The 18,415-nt window shown below is 42.6% G+C and overlaps 2 protein-coding genes across 5 annotated transcripts in view; one reads left to right on the top strand and one right to left on the bottom strand.

Moving 5' to 3' along the window:
* bru3 (CUGBP Elav-like family member bruno 3) overlaps positions 1-18,415 on the bottom strand; it is a 505,232-nt gene that overhangs the window by 353,188 nt on the left and 133,629 nt on the right. The gene's annotated exons all lie outside the window — the stretch shown is intronic.
* LOC119171830 (uncharacterized) overlaps positions 1-18,415 on the top strand; it is a 225,435-nt gene that overhangs the window by 198,985 nt on the left and 8,035 nt on the right. Inside the window, exons 1-9 of one of the 4 annotated variants that reach the window (XM_075892465.1) lie at positions 145-801; positions 6,703-6,718; positions 7,249-7,358; positions 8,151-8,219; positions 11,125-11,154; positions 12,450-12,494; positions 14,114-14,179; positions 14,990-15,094; positions 17,710-17,754. In XM_075892465.1, the coding sequence (XP_075748580.1) occupies positions 762-801; positions 6,703-6,718; positions 7,249-7,358; positions 8,151-8,219; positions 11,125-11,154; positions 12,450-12,494; positions 14,114-14,179; positions 14,990-15,094; positions 17,710-17,754 (526 nt within the window). In that variant the 5' untranslated portion in view covers positions 145-761. Of the gene's footprint in view, positions 1-143; positions 802-6,702; positions 6,719-7,248; positions 7,359-8,150; positions 8,220-11,124; positions 11,155-12,449; positions 12,495-14,113; positions 14,180-14,989; positions 15,095-17,709; positions 17,755-18,415 lie in introns of those variants that run through there. The other 3 variants (XM_075892467.1, XM_075892466.1, XM_075892468.1) reach the window with 3 other exon arrangements.

Raw genomic sequence — 18,415 nt, 5'->3', positions numbered from 1 at the left:
CGGGAAGATAGATAGATAGATAGATATGTGCGGTTTAACGTCCCAAAACCACCATATGATTATGAGAGACGCCGTAGTGGAGGGCTCCGGAAATTTTGACCACCTGGGGTTCTTTAACGTATACGCCCAAATCTAAGCACACGGGTCTACAACGTTTCCGCCTCCATCGGAAACGCAGCCGCCGCAGCCGGGATTTGATCCCGCGACCTGCGGGTCAGCAGCCGAGTACCTTACTTCCTCGGGAAGAGAATAGTGAACATCATCAGTAGAAAATAAGGAGCACGCGCAAACATCCAAGCATTGGTGTTCTTTGGCGCATGTGTGAAATCCGAATACTTCTTTCTAGACGAACCGGGTTTTAAGGGCAATACGCCTGAGCAGATGATAGCTACTGCAGCGTGTCTCAACACTGCCGTTTATTTCAACAAAAAGAACGTCGATCCTCGTGCCACGCGCCGTCCCTCGCTTTCCTTTTCTGGTGGCCGGTATGTTTACTCTTCTTATCAGCATGTTTATTTGCACTTTGCTGGTCAGGCTGCTAAATCGCGCATAATTATTCTAATAATGCAACTATAAACTGCTTTCGTAGAGCTTGTTCATATTAGGTTTTCTCCTACCAGTGCACCGACATCCTTTGCTCGTAGTGGGTGTATGTCATAGTCAACGGCCGCCTCCACTATCACCATTTATTAACGTCATCAGGTCGTTCCATTCAGAGAGTAGCGTTCGTGCTGCGTCACTTCTAGAAGAGCGGCGCCGACATGGACGATTTGGAGGATGACAGCTCCTACGAGTCTACAAGTAAGGCTCGATACTTACTGACGTGCTCGTCAGGGTAGCTTCAATGACAAGAGCAATATCAGACAAATCTAGCAGGCAGATTGCAATGAGCTTAATCATGCTGCGTTGTCGACTGGTGGTCGTCGTTGCACGTAGCAAAGCTCATTTTTGTCTTGCATTTCTTACTTACCTCTGCGAAACTGTAGACTGCCTTCATCTACATTATGTAATGTTAACGTGCCGAATAATTAATTAGTGGGTGAAAACTACGCCGTGAAGATATACATAATGTTCACCTCTACAGTGTACCTAAATTTGGAATAGTGTATTTAGCTGACATCTTAACGTCGTTGAACGTTGAGCCGCGACGGAACGAGGAAAGGCCATTCTGAGTGATTTTTGGTACAAAGTGCGACTAGTGAGCCATTGTTTAGCACGCTTGGTGGTCAGACCATGTTACTGGAAGGAAAGTAGCGTAGGTTTATGGCTACGCAGTGTAGCTTCGGCGTTATCGCTCATTTCACAGGGCAAAGATCCTTAGCGACTGGCGCGCAGCTTACGCCAACGTTATATGCTCCTTGATGGCTGCTTCACAGCTGTAATGTTTAGGCCCACATATTACGACCAAATGAAATATTCATTATATATATTTGCCTCGAGAACATACCGTGGCACAACCTACGTGATGACGTCACTCAGAGGTTGCCGGGGTGACTTTGTCTGCTAGAACAACGCATTTACTGCGCTTTTGCTTTGGACACCATGCATGCTTCTGTTTGTTTTGAAGCTCAGTGCTTAAAGAAGCGGCAAGACCTGATAATACGGGCGAGAAAACTACGAATCGGTGCCCCCGGTGGCACTCTCGCGTCGAATCCGCATCGTAAAATCGCGACTAAGAACCGGTGCAGCCTTGGGGGACGATGCAAGTGGTGTCGCGAAAGCGAAGCTGCCGTATTCCACAACTACGCATCTCATCGGTGACGTCAAAACGATCGCAGCGCTGGCCTCTCTAGCGGAGGCCCTCGCGGCCACTACTGCTGAGGCAGTTGGTCAGCCGTGATGTTTGATGAAGCAGTGCATCAAGACCACAATCGCGCACTCACAAAACGACGCAAACACCAGTGCTGGACGGCGACTGATAATTTAGGGTCGAAAGATATGACTTTGTATAGCTTGCCGCGGTGGAGCAGTGGTTAGGGTGCTCGGCTGCCGACCCGAAAGTCACGGATTCGATCCCGGTCACATTTCGATGGAGGCGCGAAACTCATATGATGGTTTTGGGACGTACAACCTCAGATATTATTATTATTATTATTATTATTATTATTATTATTATTATATGAAATGCACAGACATGCGTTCGCGCTCGCCGCAGTGAAGTACGATCGAGACTGCAAGAACAGAACATATATATATATATATATATATATATATATATATATATATATATATATATATATATATATATATATATATATATATATATATATATATATATATATATATATTTATATATATATATATAAGGTAAAGAAGTGTATACCTAAGGGCTCGTTTTTCCGTGTTTTAACACAATATTAATGAGATTTAACAGACAGTAATGCCAAGGAATGTAGAGGGGAAGTTATTAGAACCAATGGGATGTAAATAAGAAGAAAGAAAAGTGGATGAAAAAATAACCAGCCATGAGCAGGAATCGAACCTACGACCTTCGAATCGAACGCTAAGCATCGAAGGCGTTATTCGAAGGTCGTAGGTTCGATTCCTGCTCACGGCTGGTTATTTTTTCATCCACTTTTCTTTCTTCTTATTTACATACCATTGGTTCTAATAACTTCCCCTGTACATTCCTTGGCATTGCTGTCTGTTAGATCTCATTATATATATATATGTATATATATATATATATATATATATATATATATATATATATATATATATATATATATATATAAATATATATATATATATATATATATATATATATATATATATATATATATATATATATATATATATATATACTGCAGATTATTACGTCGTGGTGTCTGCCATATGCCAGCTAAAATTCCCATCGTGCTTTCACCAACCGTGTACTTTCACATTCCGCCTTCATCGCATCGCATGTCACGGAGAAGGGGAGTTGAACGCCGGACGTCTTTGTTTTTGTGTTCTGCTTCATCGCACGTTAAATAATCATAAGCTAGCGGCGTTCAGCCGCTACAACTCGCTTCATACGGCACTTTCGAAGACCGTGACTTGCCTTGGAGCCTCGAAGCAGGTAATACACGTTGACCTCGCATTGCGCACAGGAATGAGCGACCACGTCACGCAAGCCGGACACTTCGCCATCTCAAATGTCTACACAGCTTCTCTTCTTGCGTGAAATTTCACAGGCACCGTACTTATTGGCTCCAGTGCTCTACGCCTTATCTGCGTACCCATTTTCCACTAATTGTTTACTCTGTTTGTGTCTGTCGTGGTCACCCAGAACGAATGCTACGATACAATCTACTCAGAGCAGTGTTCATTCTGTGCAAAGCGCAATGAGCTTGGTTTTTATCTAAGCAGACGAAGTGCCTAACGAAGTTTGAATGGAAATAAAATAGAGTTCGCAGCTGACAAGCATGGAATGCATGTCCTGCATTTCCGATGGAGGTGGAAATGTTGTAGGCCCGTGTACTCAGATTTGGGTGCACGTTAAAGAACCCCAGGTGGTCAAAATTTCCGGAGCCCTCCACTACGGCGTCTCTCATAATCAAATGGTGGTTTTGGGACGTTAAACCCCACATATCAATCAATCATTGAATGCATGTCCTGACTTCAAAACAACTTAAGCTTTTTATCTACGAGAACTGCGAAATAACAACTAAGCGACAAATTTCTGTGAGAAATCTGGAGCAAGATGCAAGAACCAGAAGTCCACGACCTGCAACATGTGTTGCAGGTGTGGATATTCCTTTAGCAAACTTCGTATACACATTGACTTGCGTTCATAGCACAACAAATTATTAGCATATCTGAGCACTTATTTCAAATATCGGAGGCATAATCGCACACATTGTACCGACAGCATCATTATCGTAATATTTTGAACCACGTAGCAATTAACATGCCCGCCGCACGTGAAGGGATGAAGACATGCATGATAGTGGCATTCTCTGCAGTCTAGATGAAGCCTGCTTAGCCTAAATGAAAAAGCTATAAACAGATAAAAAGAGCCTAATTTTGGATCAGCTAGCCTTGGTGTAGTACAGATTACGGTACCCTGTAACTGCAGATCCACGAAAGCGCAACATTAAAAAATCTGCGTTCTAAGAACTACGGCGTGTCTTAATGCGGTGCGTGTTATTCAAGACTCACGCGCGCTTTGACAAGCTCATAGTAAAACCCAAGAAGCCCGTGGTGCAATTTATCATTTGGCCGCAATATGCGCCTTCAAAAACCCAGACGATTAAATTTATTGCTTTCTTTTTTGCATTCCAAGTTGCGAGACAAACCTTCCAGCTTTATTGGTTGGCCATATTCTTAGCAGTTAGCGCAGAAATGTACGATGGTAGGTGTGCGTGCGCGTGAGAGGAGAGAGAGAGAGGCTCTGCCCTCGTGTCATATTTAACGCGAAAAAATAAAAAAAATGTCCGCAATGCTTGACGCAAAGAGTAATATTGGTGATTTGGCCTATTTGCTTAAAGCAAACATCTTAAATAGTTATGAGCGCAACGTAAGTGTCGAAGAAGAGGCCATGCAGTGAAGAACAGAAGACTAAAAGAGAAGCACGTGGGCGCTGACTACCAAGTGCTTTATTTTAGAAATAAATATTAGGGTAATTGCAAATCACGTTCGTTCAGACTGTCAGCCGCAAAGCGTAAAGCATGAGTTAAACTAAGCCTCCAGCCATAAGATACTGGCAAAAAGAGTGACTGCCTTGTCGACCATAGGCGCAGCCTTGTCTAAATCGTGCTCACATATGGTAGCCAATAGTGTGCAAACGCAAATCGACAAGCTTCTTTCGTAAGGATTTCCGAATTTAGTCATTTTTGTGGTGTGCGAAAATCTGTTGCAGAATGTAATACAACTGAAACAGAAGAAACGAGAAGGATGGAAAGAAAAGAAAGGACTGCTATTATTTCGTAATATATCTCGCTTATTGAACAGAAACCGCGTCGAGATATGGTGTGGATATGGTTCTATCAGCCCTGTGGAACGCTAGACAGATTTGCTGTTTGACACACTATAATGACTTAAGGAGACGGGCATGTATGTTCGTACAACGCGTAAATTATTTTGTACAATCCTCCCATGGGTTAGGTATACAGGCAAGTTTTAACGTGCGTGTGCAGTTACATAAGAGAAACTGGACGTTGAGTAAGAGGTTAGGGGAACATAAGAACAACCGAAGCAAAGAAACAAGTTCGAGCCTTATTGATGCACTGTAAAAATTTCGGCTGCCAACTTCGCTTTCAGGCTGAAATTGTGTTGGAACGCCATAAAGATGAATTCACTTGGGATATTACAGAAGCCTAATATATTCAGAAATATGATGATAGATGCGTTCGTTAGCCCTTGGCTGACTTGTATCAGAAGGAATTCGGCTTTTGAATCTAAGTCATTTAATCAATATCGTTCTGGCTTAGTTTTATCAGTCAACTTACCGAAGTTTGTAATGGTACGGACGTATGCATGAAAAGTAATTTTATCTATATGTGTGTATATGTGCACGTGTGTCGTGAACAATGCCAGTAGGTAGTCAGTTTATAACTCGCACACGTCCATCTTTGCCTTCCGTTCTTCACTGCGTCGCCTTCCCTACAACACTCACGTGCTTGCAATTCAAACTCTTTTAAAGATGTTGCACAGCTTTAACTAACAGTTGACGTAAAGGAATTCATAGTTTTATTCTTTTTGAATTACTGGCAGTGATGTATACTAAGTAGAATTATAGTGACTATTTGCTACACACAATTTAGTGTACTTTTGCACAGATATCGTGGCTACTTTTCATAAAACTGAATGACTACAAAAATAAATTTGGCCGAAAGTGACATCTTGTGTTCGAGGTTGTTGTATTCTTGTCATTGCTAGAGCCTCCACTAACACAGATGCTCTCAATGTGCGCGCAATAACTTCTGAGCTTCCGCGAACCAATGCGGCGCTCCTTTCACAAAACTTATTACGGAGAAAAAAAAAAAGGACATCCGTGAGCAAGAGCTGTGAATGCTCGAGGTGTAGGTTTTTCGGGATGTCGGTCTTGCACTATTTGACATAGCGTAAGAAAGCTGTGCATGTAGTGTTGCGTTTGTACTATGCGGCCATTAATGCAGTCTTCTGTCAGCTGCCAGATAAGTCATCGTTTGCACCCAATCTCACTTGACGACTGCGTATTTCTTTGGCCTCTGCATTTGATTCACAATTACGTTTGACAGAAACGTTTTTTTTTTCAACCTGCATAATGTCACGAGCTGTGACGAGGGTTCCCATTGACTCAAAGCTGGCCTTTATTGATTGCCATGGCAGGATTCGAAAGAGTGGTTGTATCCAAGTTTGACTGAGTCATTTCATTCGTTACGGAGCGAATGTCCACCGTCGCCGGCGTGGGCTAGATGCACTTCTGGTATATATTTGAAGGATCAGAAAAGTGCCTCATTCAAACATTAGAGCTTTTAGCGAGGACTATAACTACAACCAGTACTAGAAAAAGGTTTCCTTTCTGTCGTTAAAGAAGCTCAGCGTTAAAGTTTCAGCAAAATGACTTACGTCATTCTTTTATTGAGGACCCGAATTACCTAAGGTGGAAGCAGCCTGCTCCATAGAGAAATCATGCTCTAGTGTACAGAAACTTTCAAGTCTACCGCATACGTAGGCAAGCATTCGTTGTAGCTTGCTTAAAAAACTGTTTTCTTTTTTATTTTTTTTCTACGGCAGGTGGATTGCCGGAAATGTAAGTAGAGCTTTCCATCAACACTATCGTGCGATGTTGATCAGAGATATAAAAAGTGGATTGGTAGTCTGGTTTTTCATAACAGATATAAAAAGTGAACCCTCGCTTGAGAGCGTATGGTGGATGTTTTCGAGTTTGTAAGACGTTCACTTGCGAAAGCCTAGCCAGCTGCTGTTACAACTAGCATATATGCACCCGAAACGTTGTTTCTAGAGTATGCACCATCGCTCATTACCCATAAAAGCTGACCTTGCGAATTTCTGTCACAGGTTGGGTATCCGATATACTTGATAAGTTATTAATATTCCACTCTTTCAAGGCTCTCTGCTGAGCGGCTTAAAAAAAAAATCTGGCAGCAGCGGAATTTGTACGTTTCGAAATGGTTCAGATATTGAGATTTCATAGAATAACCCCCGAGCATACATACTTGTGCATTAGCGAACTTCAAGAAAGGCTGTATCCGTATACCTCAGGCAGTAGTTGGCGTTGGCTTTGTGTGACTTGCTTCTGTTACTTTCTCTCCGCGTTAGCAAGGAGAAGAGATTCTTCCCCGTTCCCACAAGCAAGAGAGTCTTCATGTTCATTGGTGTGGCCATGATCATCGCAGTGCTAGGAACGGCCGGCTACATCTTCTACAAGGGTGAGGCCGAAGGCTATTCAGGGCTGTGCGTTTTCGCCTTCGTGCGCAATCGTGTGAGCGCCCGTGCATATATTACGGGAAGCTGCATGTTCAATTGTATGCGCTATCACATGCTAGCAGGAAATATAAAACCGGCGTTAGACGATCATCTTCGATCGCGATCGGATCTGATTCGGGTCGAATGTATATATCGCCATTGGCACCTTACGTGAGCCGCAGGAGGTATTTTCAATGACTGTATAGCATTCGACCCCAATTAGGCCCAAGCCCCATCAGCGGTGCATCATGCGACACAGGTGTAAAATTCAGATTTATTGGTCTATATTATGTTAGGCAAGTGTTCTACGCGCTCAGTGGACATCCTTTAGATCTTTTCCGATTTAAGCGAAAACATGCATGTTGTGGATGCTTCCTATCTGATGTCATCAGACACGACCGAAGTGAACAATTCGAATCGAACAAGGTATTTGTTGATAGCGACACACTACTGACTTTCATAGACTATAAATGCTACGTATTTCGTTTATTTATAATTATATTGTAATACACACGAAAGAATTTTCGCTCGACAGGAAAAGGGCGCATATCAGAATGACAATGACACTTCCGGTATTTCTGTAGCTTACCGGTAGCCAAAACGTTGCGAGAATACAAAAAAAAGGCAAAGCGTAATTACTAAGGCATTTCCCATTTTGAATCAGACGGTCTACCTTTGCTTTAGACCCGAATTATTGTCAGCTTGTTTAGGCAGTTTAGGCTTGCTGCTTCTGGTCTAAATTATCTGTATTTCAGGTCCTGATTCCAAGACTAAACATCTCGTAGCATCTGAACCTCCCACAAATCCACCTGCTGAAGGACGAGGTAAATCCCTTTTGATTGGCTGCTATGGTCTTCTGGATTCTTTGTGTATGTGTCACTTCAAGCGGTATAAACAGGGAAGTACGACTTCGTAGATGTCACGCTAATCTAAACGAAAAATCTGCGTAGAACTTTCCTATTCATTAAGTAACTTTCGTTGAACTGTTTTATCAATTTTCGATATCATAGCAATCACCGGAACTTGCGATGGTCATCTATACACTATAATTCACTATCATACGAACTTACCACATATTACAAAAACTTCCGGAAAGCGTCTAAATTAGCAGATTAATGTTTTGCACCTGTATATCACTATTTCAGTCATTCACTTAAAGGAAAATTGAAACGTAACACAACACTATACCTGTTGCTCAAGGCTAGCTGTAATCTGAGCTATTTGGTCTATCACCCTATAAAGGAGGAATGGTCTGAGGCAACGCGTGCAGCGCGTCGACATTCAACAATTTCTATATTGGTATTTAGAAGCATAAAACAGACAAACTACAAGAGAAAGATTACACAAACAAACGCTCACTTCAAACATCTGGGCTTCTAAAATTTAGTACTTTATAACAACCATCTCATTATTGAAAGCGCGGTCTGTGCATGGCCTGAACGTGGAAAACAATGTGCTGTCAGTTTCGTGGCTTTGAGAGGGATAACAACAAGTTGTCCGCAACACGAGCTTAGAGAACCAACTTCTCTTGGCAAGCCTCCAATACACTGATGCATTTCATGAACGTTCCCGACATTGAAGCTCATTTTTCGAGCTCGCGCCTTTGAGATGTATGAAAGAAAAAAAAAATCGGAGCAAAGTTATTTCAAAAGGAGCGTAACAAGTTGGTGGAAGAAGTATTCGCATCGGTTTATTCAAACAGCGCAACGCGATTCATATGTTTTTATATCTTTTTTAGCCATGAGGTAACAATCCATGGTACTGATAATAGTTATGACGGATGTGTTAGCTTTCATTTGTGATGGATATTGTTGTTATACCCTTTCTCACTAGTGCTGCAGAGGTAACACGAAACTTGAATGACGCAAGTCACGAAAAAATGTAGCTGATATTGAAAGTGTTCAACCAAGTCGTCGCCTAGCAACCTATCATATTGTTAACGTAGAAAAAAAAACTGGTCCTGCGCAGAGCACACAGCACAGTTACAGCGAAAGCTGGAGGAGTGGTCTTTCGAAAGCACGCTGTAAAATCTAGGAACAATGAGTGCAAGCACTGATGCAAAGTACCCCTTACGCCCTTAATGGTCTCAATTTCGCGAAGGAAGTACCCAATATGTCATTATTCATTGTTTTGTCGACAAGCGAGGTAGTACTGCTAACATATTTTTAAGACATTTAGTGTACCTCGTTGACGCTGTGGCTGATGAATTATGGTTCAGGCCTTCATAATGGGAGCCACCAACTTCTTGCGCAATTAGCATTGCGTGACGCCTGGTCGTTATTTTAGTGTTCACCCATTCTATATAAAAAATGTTGAGGTGATTCTCTGCCCTGACTGACGCCTGTATAGGGTGAAGAAATTGCAAGAAACAGTGTGGTTCTGTTGGAGAGTACTCTACTGTCACGCAGTGGGCCCGTGTTGGAATCACGCTCGAACCCAGATATTTTTGCCATTGGGCACGACAGCAGTAACTACGGACACCGGCGATGGCGTAAAACTATATATGGGCCACCGAAATTGGCTGCTGTTGTGATCTCATAAAAGCCTCGGCTGTAGAAAAAACTGCAAGATTGAAAGTTCGGTGTTTCTGTTGCGCTGCATTGTTAGCTTTAACATTGCTCCCGAACCCCTCGAATACATCATCTGTAAAGAAAACAACGACTGCCTTCGTTTTGGCCTCCGAGTTCGAAGTTTTATCGGTCATTTTATCATTCTCTGCGCTGGCGCTTCACTGCCAATGTGGTTGTGCATGGCCTCCGAGATAGCGTCAGCAGCGCGCGATCTCGGAGGATATGGTATGAGTTGAGACGAAGACTAGAAGGAAGAATTTGGGTGGTCACTGGCGGTGCTTTCGTCACTGCGTTATTAGCTGGTGGCTCCAGTGTCTTTCGTGCTTGAATACACAAGAACGTGCCAGCACGTCATGACAATGTAACATCGTGTACTGCATAGTATCGCCCTTCTATGAGGTTACGAGGCAACATGCCTCACAATGACAAAGCAAAAAAAATCGCAGCAAAGCAGGAACGGTAGTTGAACCAATCATGAGCGAATGATGAAGCTAAATATTACCAACAACGATTGACTACCAATGCAGGAGCTTGCCCCGCTTCTCGTCGTTGTCCGCTTTATTGTAGGAAGTTATATAACTTTAATAAAAATTGTTGTCAAGGATTTGATGCTACTGTGTTGCTTTAGTATAATAACAAGATATTTTGTTTCATTCAGTATGGTAAGCCACTGATTTGTAAAAATAAAAATTTCGCTTACAAGAACTGTCGACAAGTAAGATATGTTATTAAAGAGGTGTTCAAGAATTTTTATCACGCAAGAAAGTGACATTGCGATAACATAACAGGCTCGAGAAGCGCGATTATGCGATAGTCTATATAGCAATTTATAGTGTCGTTTTCAGGAAAAAAATGTGACTTTTTGATTCAAGTTAAATTAAGAGACCAGAATTGCGTTGCTACACAAGCAGCCACCAGTGGCATAGCTCTTTCTTTCTTTTCTCATGGAAGCATGGGTTCCTAGCTTTCAGATATTTTTACTGTTGCCATGATTTTTAAAAAATGCCTTTTCAAACTGCCAACAGTGAACTTATTTCGCAGACAATGTAGTGACATATGTTGACATGTACACTAAGAAAACCACACTACCACAGTTAGTGGTTACTTGCATGGAGCAAAATTTTAACACCAATGTCATGCCCTCTTTCTACAATTTCAGCTGAAGAAGATAATTCAGCAGCATTTCAAGGTAAGAACATTGTGGATATGTTGTTCTCTCTTTGATAAAAAAAAACTGTAGGAAATAAAGCTTACCACACGAAGACGGCTTTAATAAAATATCCCTGAGAGCTAACGCAAGTCCTGGCTTGTGAATGCATCCAGATAACTGAGAATAAGTACATTTTCGAGCATGTCGAATCAGTGAAATTAAGCCTGAGTTTAGTGGTTTTGACAGAAAAAGTCTGTTAATGAACAATTGGGAATGTTTATATAAATGCGACCGGAACAGATGGAACACGTTTGATTCATCATGTCACACTGTGCTCCCGGCGTGACAAGAAAGAGAATGCACCTTTGCTTATATACAGAAATGAGGCCCATGAAAAGCTAGTGCTAACATACGTTACTGATAGCTTCAATGCCACGAAGTCAATAATTTACCTACACCCCTTTTTTATTATTTATGTGAGCATCCATACGCAACTTATTTAGGGCGGCCGCACCAGCTGACTAGACCGTCTCGGAAAATACCTTGCCTCGGAAACGTTTTCGAATCCTTCCAGTGTGAGCGATGTTGCGGATGCTACTTTCAACCCCTTCTCTCCCCACTTAGCACCCAAGGGGGGAAGGGCGGGTGCTTAATTTACTTGTATACTCACTGTTGAAAACAATTTGTTTTCACGATAATGGCGCCAGAGGACCTTTGACGCTGCATTCTGAAAGCTGTTTTTTTTTTCGCTTGTGCGTCCAGAAAGTCAGAGACCAAAGAAGAACGATTGTGAGAATACCGCATCACTTCGTTTTTGACATTTACTGTCCATTGCGAAGTTAGCTTTCTTTTGGTCTCGAACAACGGGGGCGAGGAGGGAGGTAGCGCTACGGTGATAGTCATCCCCCCCCCCCCCCCTTCAACCCTAGTAGAGAACACTGCCCACGCCTATGGCCATACGAATGTGTTCTCTGCTAAGATCCTCGTTTTGGATAGGCAGCATATCAAACAGAGAAACAAACACACATACACGCAAAGAAACAAATAGTTTCTCAGTACTTTCGATGATAAAGTAATAGGCAAAGGCTTATGAACTATTATTTAATCTTGAAAATGATGAAAATGGAATGTATCGAAACAAAGTGCGAGAACTACCTTGCATCGCCGTGCAAGTCGTAAAAGTATAACGACCATTTCGACATTGAACAGAATGGGCAATATATTCAGCGACAGCATGTGCGTTAAATCGCATTCGTTCAGTCATGACGCAAGAATGCAGCAGTTTTTTTTTACTTTTCGAGAGCCGTATTATTTTTCTGCGTTTTCTCCTTCAGGCGCTGAAACCACCACTAAGAAGGCAAAGGCGCCGCCTTCTACACGTAAGTAAAACTTTGCCGTGGCATTGAAAACCGGCCGTATACACGATTGTAAGCAGTGGTGGATTAGCAGTGATTAAATAAGGCAAGGAGGGGGGGAGTGTTTGAAGTACCAACAAAACTCGTTTTTTTTTCTGCACAGCAATATGTTTAGCGAGTTGGTTTTCAGCTTGCGTAATTACAGTGCGATACGACGACACCACAGCAATGCAGGCACACAAGACACACGAAACGCTGTTTCTGGCAAGTCATATTTTAAAACCAGCGAGTCTTTTTATACCACTCGTGACCAGAAAAAAGAAATATACGTATATCGAACATTAGTGCCGGCAGAAAATATACCACCAGTCGTATAAAAAAAATGGCAGCATATCCACGGAGTGAATGATGGGGAGTGGGGCGAAGCATTCGTCCGTCCATTCGTTCTTGCTTCCGTCCGTTCCTGCGTACGTCTGTCTAACCGTCCATGCGTCCATCGACCCGTACGTGCGTGCGTCTGTTTGTGCGTCCATCCCTGCGTTCGTCCATGCATCCGCGCCTGCGTCCGTTCATGCGTCCATCTATGCATCTGTCTGTGTGTCCGTTCGTCCATCTATTCAGCACTCCAAGTACCACCATCTCGCATCTTTTCATCATATATTCTCCATATAGAAGCACCGCCATCCAGCGGACATTTCAAGGACTAAACGGGAGGTGGCACATGCACACTTTCTTACGGCTTGCGCTTCGGGTTTACTTCCCACCTTTAACCACCTCGAGTTCATGGTATATACTAGTTCACTGTATTCATGGCTATGCGGCCCAACGCTCGCTAAACCTTTCTAAAACCAAGGAGGTTACACCCAGAAGTATAACGTAGCAACCCTTTCTTGTCAGATTGTGCTCAATGTGCATGCCAATAGCTGCTAATGGGGATCGCAGCGTGTGCGTTACCTAAAGGCCGAATGCTCTTTCTCTCATTCCCCCTTAGCAGCCATTAGCATGGGCATTGAGCACTATCTTTTATTGTTCAACAACGCACAGAATAAATCTCTCACCGGAACCACCTTGGAGGTCAAAATCGTAAAGATCGCTATTTCGGGTATGTGCCACTGGTGGTTACGTACTACGAGGGACGCACAAGCCACGCCATAAGGAGCTTTGCCCCTAAAAAACCCGGTGGCGTCAATGAAACATCACTTTAAATTTGGAAGCTTAACGAGTTGGCATGCGTTCATCTTGGTTGATGCAATGTACACGAGACGATGACGAAGAATAAAAAACACGGGAGTAAATTATCATGTGTCAGTGTCTTGTGTGCATGCTTCTCGGTGGTGTGGTCTCACGCTGTAATTATAAAAAAAATCTTTTTTTTTGCATTTCCTTTTTTACCGCAGTGGTTTTTCTTTGTTCATAATGTTTTAAATATGTTTTGTGTGCAGTCACGAGGCTAAATATTTTGCCAGCTGTGGCCAATATTGCTCTCCGATCACTTTTTTTTTTCAGTTAGTGTATGTGACCCCTTGAGGCAGCGCATGATACATGTAGAAGGTTTTGAAGTATTACAAAGTCAATATATATATTTTTGTAGTTCAGCCACGGCGAATAACGGGGAATGAGTTTTGTGTGATTTGTACTTGCAGGCTCCAAAAAGAAAAGGTCTCCTACACCAGTGCTCAACAACAAGAAGAAAAACAAGGCAAAAAAAGGTCAGTACGTGGAGTGATAGCTTCGCTAAAAAGACCAACGTATTGGTTGCGTAAAACGCAAAAAAAAAAACAATTTTTTTTATACGAATGGCAGTGCGGCATTCTTGCAGAAATCAGAAAGACGAGTCGGAATGTATTCTGGTGATGGCCTACACGACCAGAGGACCGGTATCTTTTAAAGTTCGTGACTCTAAGCGCTCTTTGAAAACCTCATTGAATTGTACAGACATTGAGTGTACAAATTATTGGCGGATCACCTGTTCAAAAAAAGCTAAAAAAGCGTTTTTCTTTCGTGGTGGAATCGGCTTAGAGATGCGTGCATGAAAGCTAAAGTCACGCGCCAATCATCTGGCTTTCTTTTCAAGATGTAAGATGTCCGATTTTACATTTTATTGGTATAATCCATCATTACATGTCAACAATGCATACACAGAGAGCCAGGCATACAATTTATGAGACTGCAATTATATCTCTATCAGCCTCCACTCTTCGTTATTAAAAAAAAAACTAAGCTAAAGTTTAAACCTAAGCGAGTATGGTAAATTAATTTGCATATACGCCCCAGAAAGCGTAATGAGTGAAAGCTCCTAATGCCGGGCTGCACGGTTTACCTTCTTGGCAAGGATAGGAAGAAGTGCGATTGAACCATGAAAATCGCGTCTTACTGCAGCGCCAGCTGTTTTCATACATGCATGCAATGGCTTCCTCTTTTCAAGTGATGGGAAAGTGATCGAAATTTGACCATTCATTTATAGAGTGATCATCGTAAGTTCCCACTGTAAGCGCCAACTTCGCTTGCACTCGCTGCAGGCCAGAAGCGCCGCAACACGCAGACGATGGGCCCTCAGGATGCCCCGCTGGTGGCGGAAGCCGATGACGACGATGCAGACATTGCAGAACAGGTCGACGATCAGGGTGAGCAACCAACACGATGGCGCTGCAGCCGAGCGATACAGAAGTCTGCCGTGAGCGTCCTATCTTTACTTAAGGTTTTTCCCCGGCATAAAGCGACCACAGAACAGATATTCATGTACATTCGAAGAGACGCTAAGGTAAATCATTACGGCACTTGGCAGCACACACCAGGTTAAACAACGAACACGCACATAAAAAAGACACAGTGCTTGTAGAATCTCTTTATGTACGTCTTCGTAGTTTAGGTTGGTGTGCGCTGCCATATGCCGTAATGGTTTACCAACTAGCTAACAAGTACGTTTGAAGTTAAGGTAAGACCACGAATTAGTTTAAATCAATAAATTGATTCTAGACTATTCACTTCTCGTTAATTTCACTATAATCATGTTAGCAGAAGATAAAATCAACGTCAAAGTATTTTTTTTTTTCGAGCCGGAATTTCCGTTCACGAAAGACAGCGTGACGCGATGAATTTCGAAGTGTTGCTTTTTTATATTTTAGGTCCAACCGGCTAAATAAAAGTTATTTAAACTCAGTACGTTAAATCTCATGGCATTGTGCTTCATTTTTTTTTTACCGATTAATAAACAGATAGGCCTTAGCGGACGCTGCCAAAAACTGTGACAGCACAGCGAATTGGCGCGGAAGTTTCAATATGGCGTCGCCTCTTGCGTTCTCTTTCTGCATGCCTTGTCGATTACTGTGCATCCTTCTCGTCGCGGGAGTGGTGCTTTTGGCATTACAAAAGGGTAATTGGCCAACACGGGAAAAATGGAAGTTGTTTCAATTAGTGGCCCCCTAAACCTTACTAACTGCATATAACCCATTTAGGCACCAATTAGTATGCACTATCTAAGAATCTGTGAAATTCGCACAGGATAACTCCCAGGTGCTCAATATTACATTTTAATAAAAAAATGATACACTTTGTTGTTTGGTGTGAGTGTGTCGTTAGTTGCAACTAGCGTGTAATTGAACATTTATTTCTTCTGCGGTAAGCCATTTTCAATATGGATAAAAAAGATTGAAAACAACAGGGCGAGAACGTGTGCCTAAACAGTTTCCGGTTACACTCATTTCATAAACAAAGTGGAACTTTTGAAGTTAGTTCTGGCACATGCAGCCACGTCGAACGACCCGTCAAACATCGTAGAGCTTTCACCAAAGTGGTCAGTTACCGTCATACTCACTACGCTGTGGTAATTTTGATACATATTAACTATAAAAAAGGCCCAATTGATCGATATAACAATGTATCTGGTTCTCTTTTAGCCACAAGTTGTTATAACTAGTATAATCAGGTCGCGCATACAAGAGAGGGATACAAAAGTTATTAGGAAAAAAAAGTGGTTCGTCGTGGGTGGGGGCCTTCTTACAAGTCTCCACTGCAGCTATAGCGGCTCGGCGGGTCTGACACACGGTCGCCAGTTGGCTTCCAGGGTCCGATAAACGATTCGCGCCTTCCACGACCACGTTTGTATTTTCTGCATGTGTCCTATGTCAGCTGTGACAGGTTGCTCTGGACAGCTGTAGCTTATCTGTTAGGCTGGGAGTACCTCCGCACTACGGGCACGCGTAGGGATATCTTGCCGGATACGTGATGTGAGGCTTATACAGATTCGCGAATGTATTAGCCCACAGGGTGGCGACAGTCCCAAGCTTGGTGCCTATTGAGGTCCTCGTGGGGTGGTGCCCTGATGCAGCGATTTAATCTTTGTTTGTCTAAGATTCCACGCCGTGTTACCCCTTCATCTGTATCCTCTTCAGCGGCGGGTGGTCGTAGGGTTCGGCCGCTGAGTTCTCAAGTTTGGCAATGGACTAGTTCATTGTACTTGCATTTATGAACTATTAGCTGATGTAGCAGCTAAAGCTTCCGAGGTGTCCGTGCTTTGTCAAGCATGATAAAATCTGGTCTATTACATTCCGATGCCTCTTATATGATAATAAAGAACAACAATGGAATGCTTTAGAAGTTTCTGTCACCGAGGGGTCTTCAACGTGCCCCTAAAATACGCGGGTCTTATTCTTTTTTTTACTCCATCGAAAATGCAACAACTGCCGCTGGGATTGGAACAATCTCTTTGGGGTCAGCAGCCAAGGACAGTAACCATGCACTGCCGCAGTGGCTATTCGAAGTTACTTGAAAGCGTTCGGACAAGCCATAGTGTACTGATGTGTGCGCGTCGCAGTCTCCCATCTTATCATATGAAAGACTATCCAGTTTAAATAAAAAAAAAGAGAAATTCGTGTTATGTTCACGGAAACGGGAACTAAAGCTCGCACCAGCTTATGTTCATCGAGGTGCGCAAAAAGCAGGGCTCCTACAACAATCTTCAGGATATCGGTTCCTAACTCGCCAAACACTTTCCAGCCATTCTTATTATGACTTCCTTCTGTAAGCAAGCAAAGTTACAGATATTCGCGTCATGAATTTGACCTTATATTCTTCAAGAAAGAATGCGTATGAGACATCTTAACAGTTTCTCTCAAAATTAGCATGAAAAAAGTGCGCGTAGTCACCCACGGTAAATCGAGCGTATGAGATGATCGGCCCAACATTGGGTGACGAGAAACACAGCAGAACTCAACTTGTTCTTGCTCTCAACACTTTTCAGGCAGTGATACTGCGCAAGATACTGCCACTGCGGATGACGACCAGAGTAAGTAGCACCAACACATTGTGGCTCTCCGGCGTGCATAAATGAAAGATCTCGGATAGCAGTGTGCGTGTGTGGGCGTGTGTATGAAAAAAAAAGAGCAACTCATACGGAGGGAGAGACATTTGATTTGCCTCGTTAACACCTCATTTTGGCACCATTGATGCTGTGGCTTATTGATGCTGAGGCACAATCCGTGGTCGTGTCTACATTTTAAGCATTGTAAGTACAATTTTACGTAATAATTCAACTGACTGATTGATTGATCGAATGATTCATTCAGTGATTCATTGATTCATTACGGCACAGACAGCGAATCGCCTTGTCAAGTTATTCACATGGCTTAACTGGCTTAGGAAGGCGTGCTAAATCCTCAAATCTCGATAATAAACGGTAATTTTGAGCTTTACTTCCAGGCGCAGCTGACGATGAGAGGAATGCTAGAACACGTAAGTATCGCAAGAAGGGCGTAAAAAAGTTTGTCAGAAAGATAAGGCTTTGATAGGTCGCTTTGAAAGACCAGCCCAAATGTTTATGTAGTTTCCAGTAGAAATTTTGATGGAGTATGTTTATGTAGTTTCCAGTAGAAATTTTGATAAAGTATTTGTCTTATTTCACAGGCACTCTTCTCCCGCTGATTTAAACATAGCCCAAACGAAAGTTT

Source organism: Rhipicephalus microplus, chromosome 4, assembly GCF_043290135.1.
Source record: "Rhipicephalus microplus isolate Deutch F79 chromosome 4, USDA_Rmic, whole genome shotgun sequence".
In the NCBI taxonomy this organism is placed as follows: Eukaryota; Metazoa; Arthropoda; class Arachnida; order Ixodida; family Ixodidae; genus Rhipicephalus; species Rhipicephalus microplus.
Note: the sequence above shows the minus strand (reverse complement) of the source record. Positions and strands in the feature narration are given on the sequence as shown.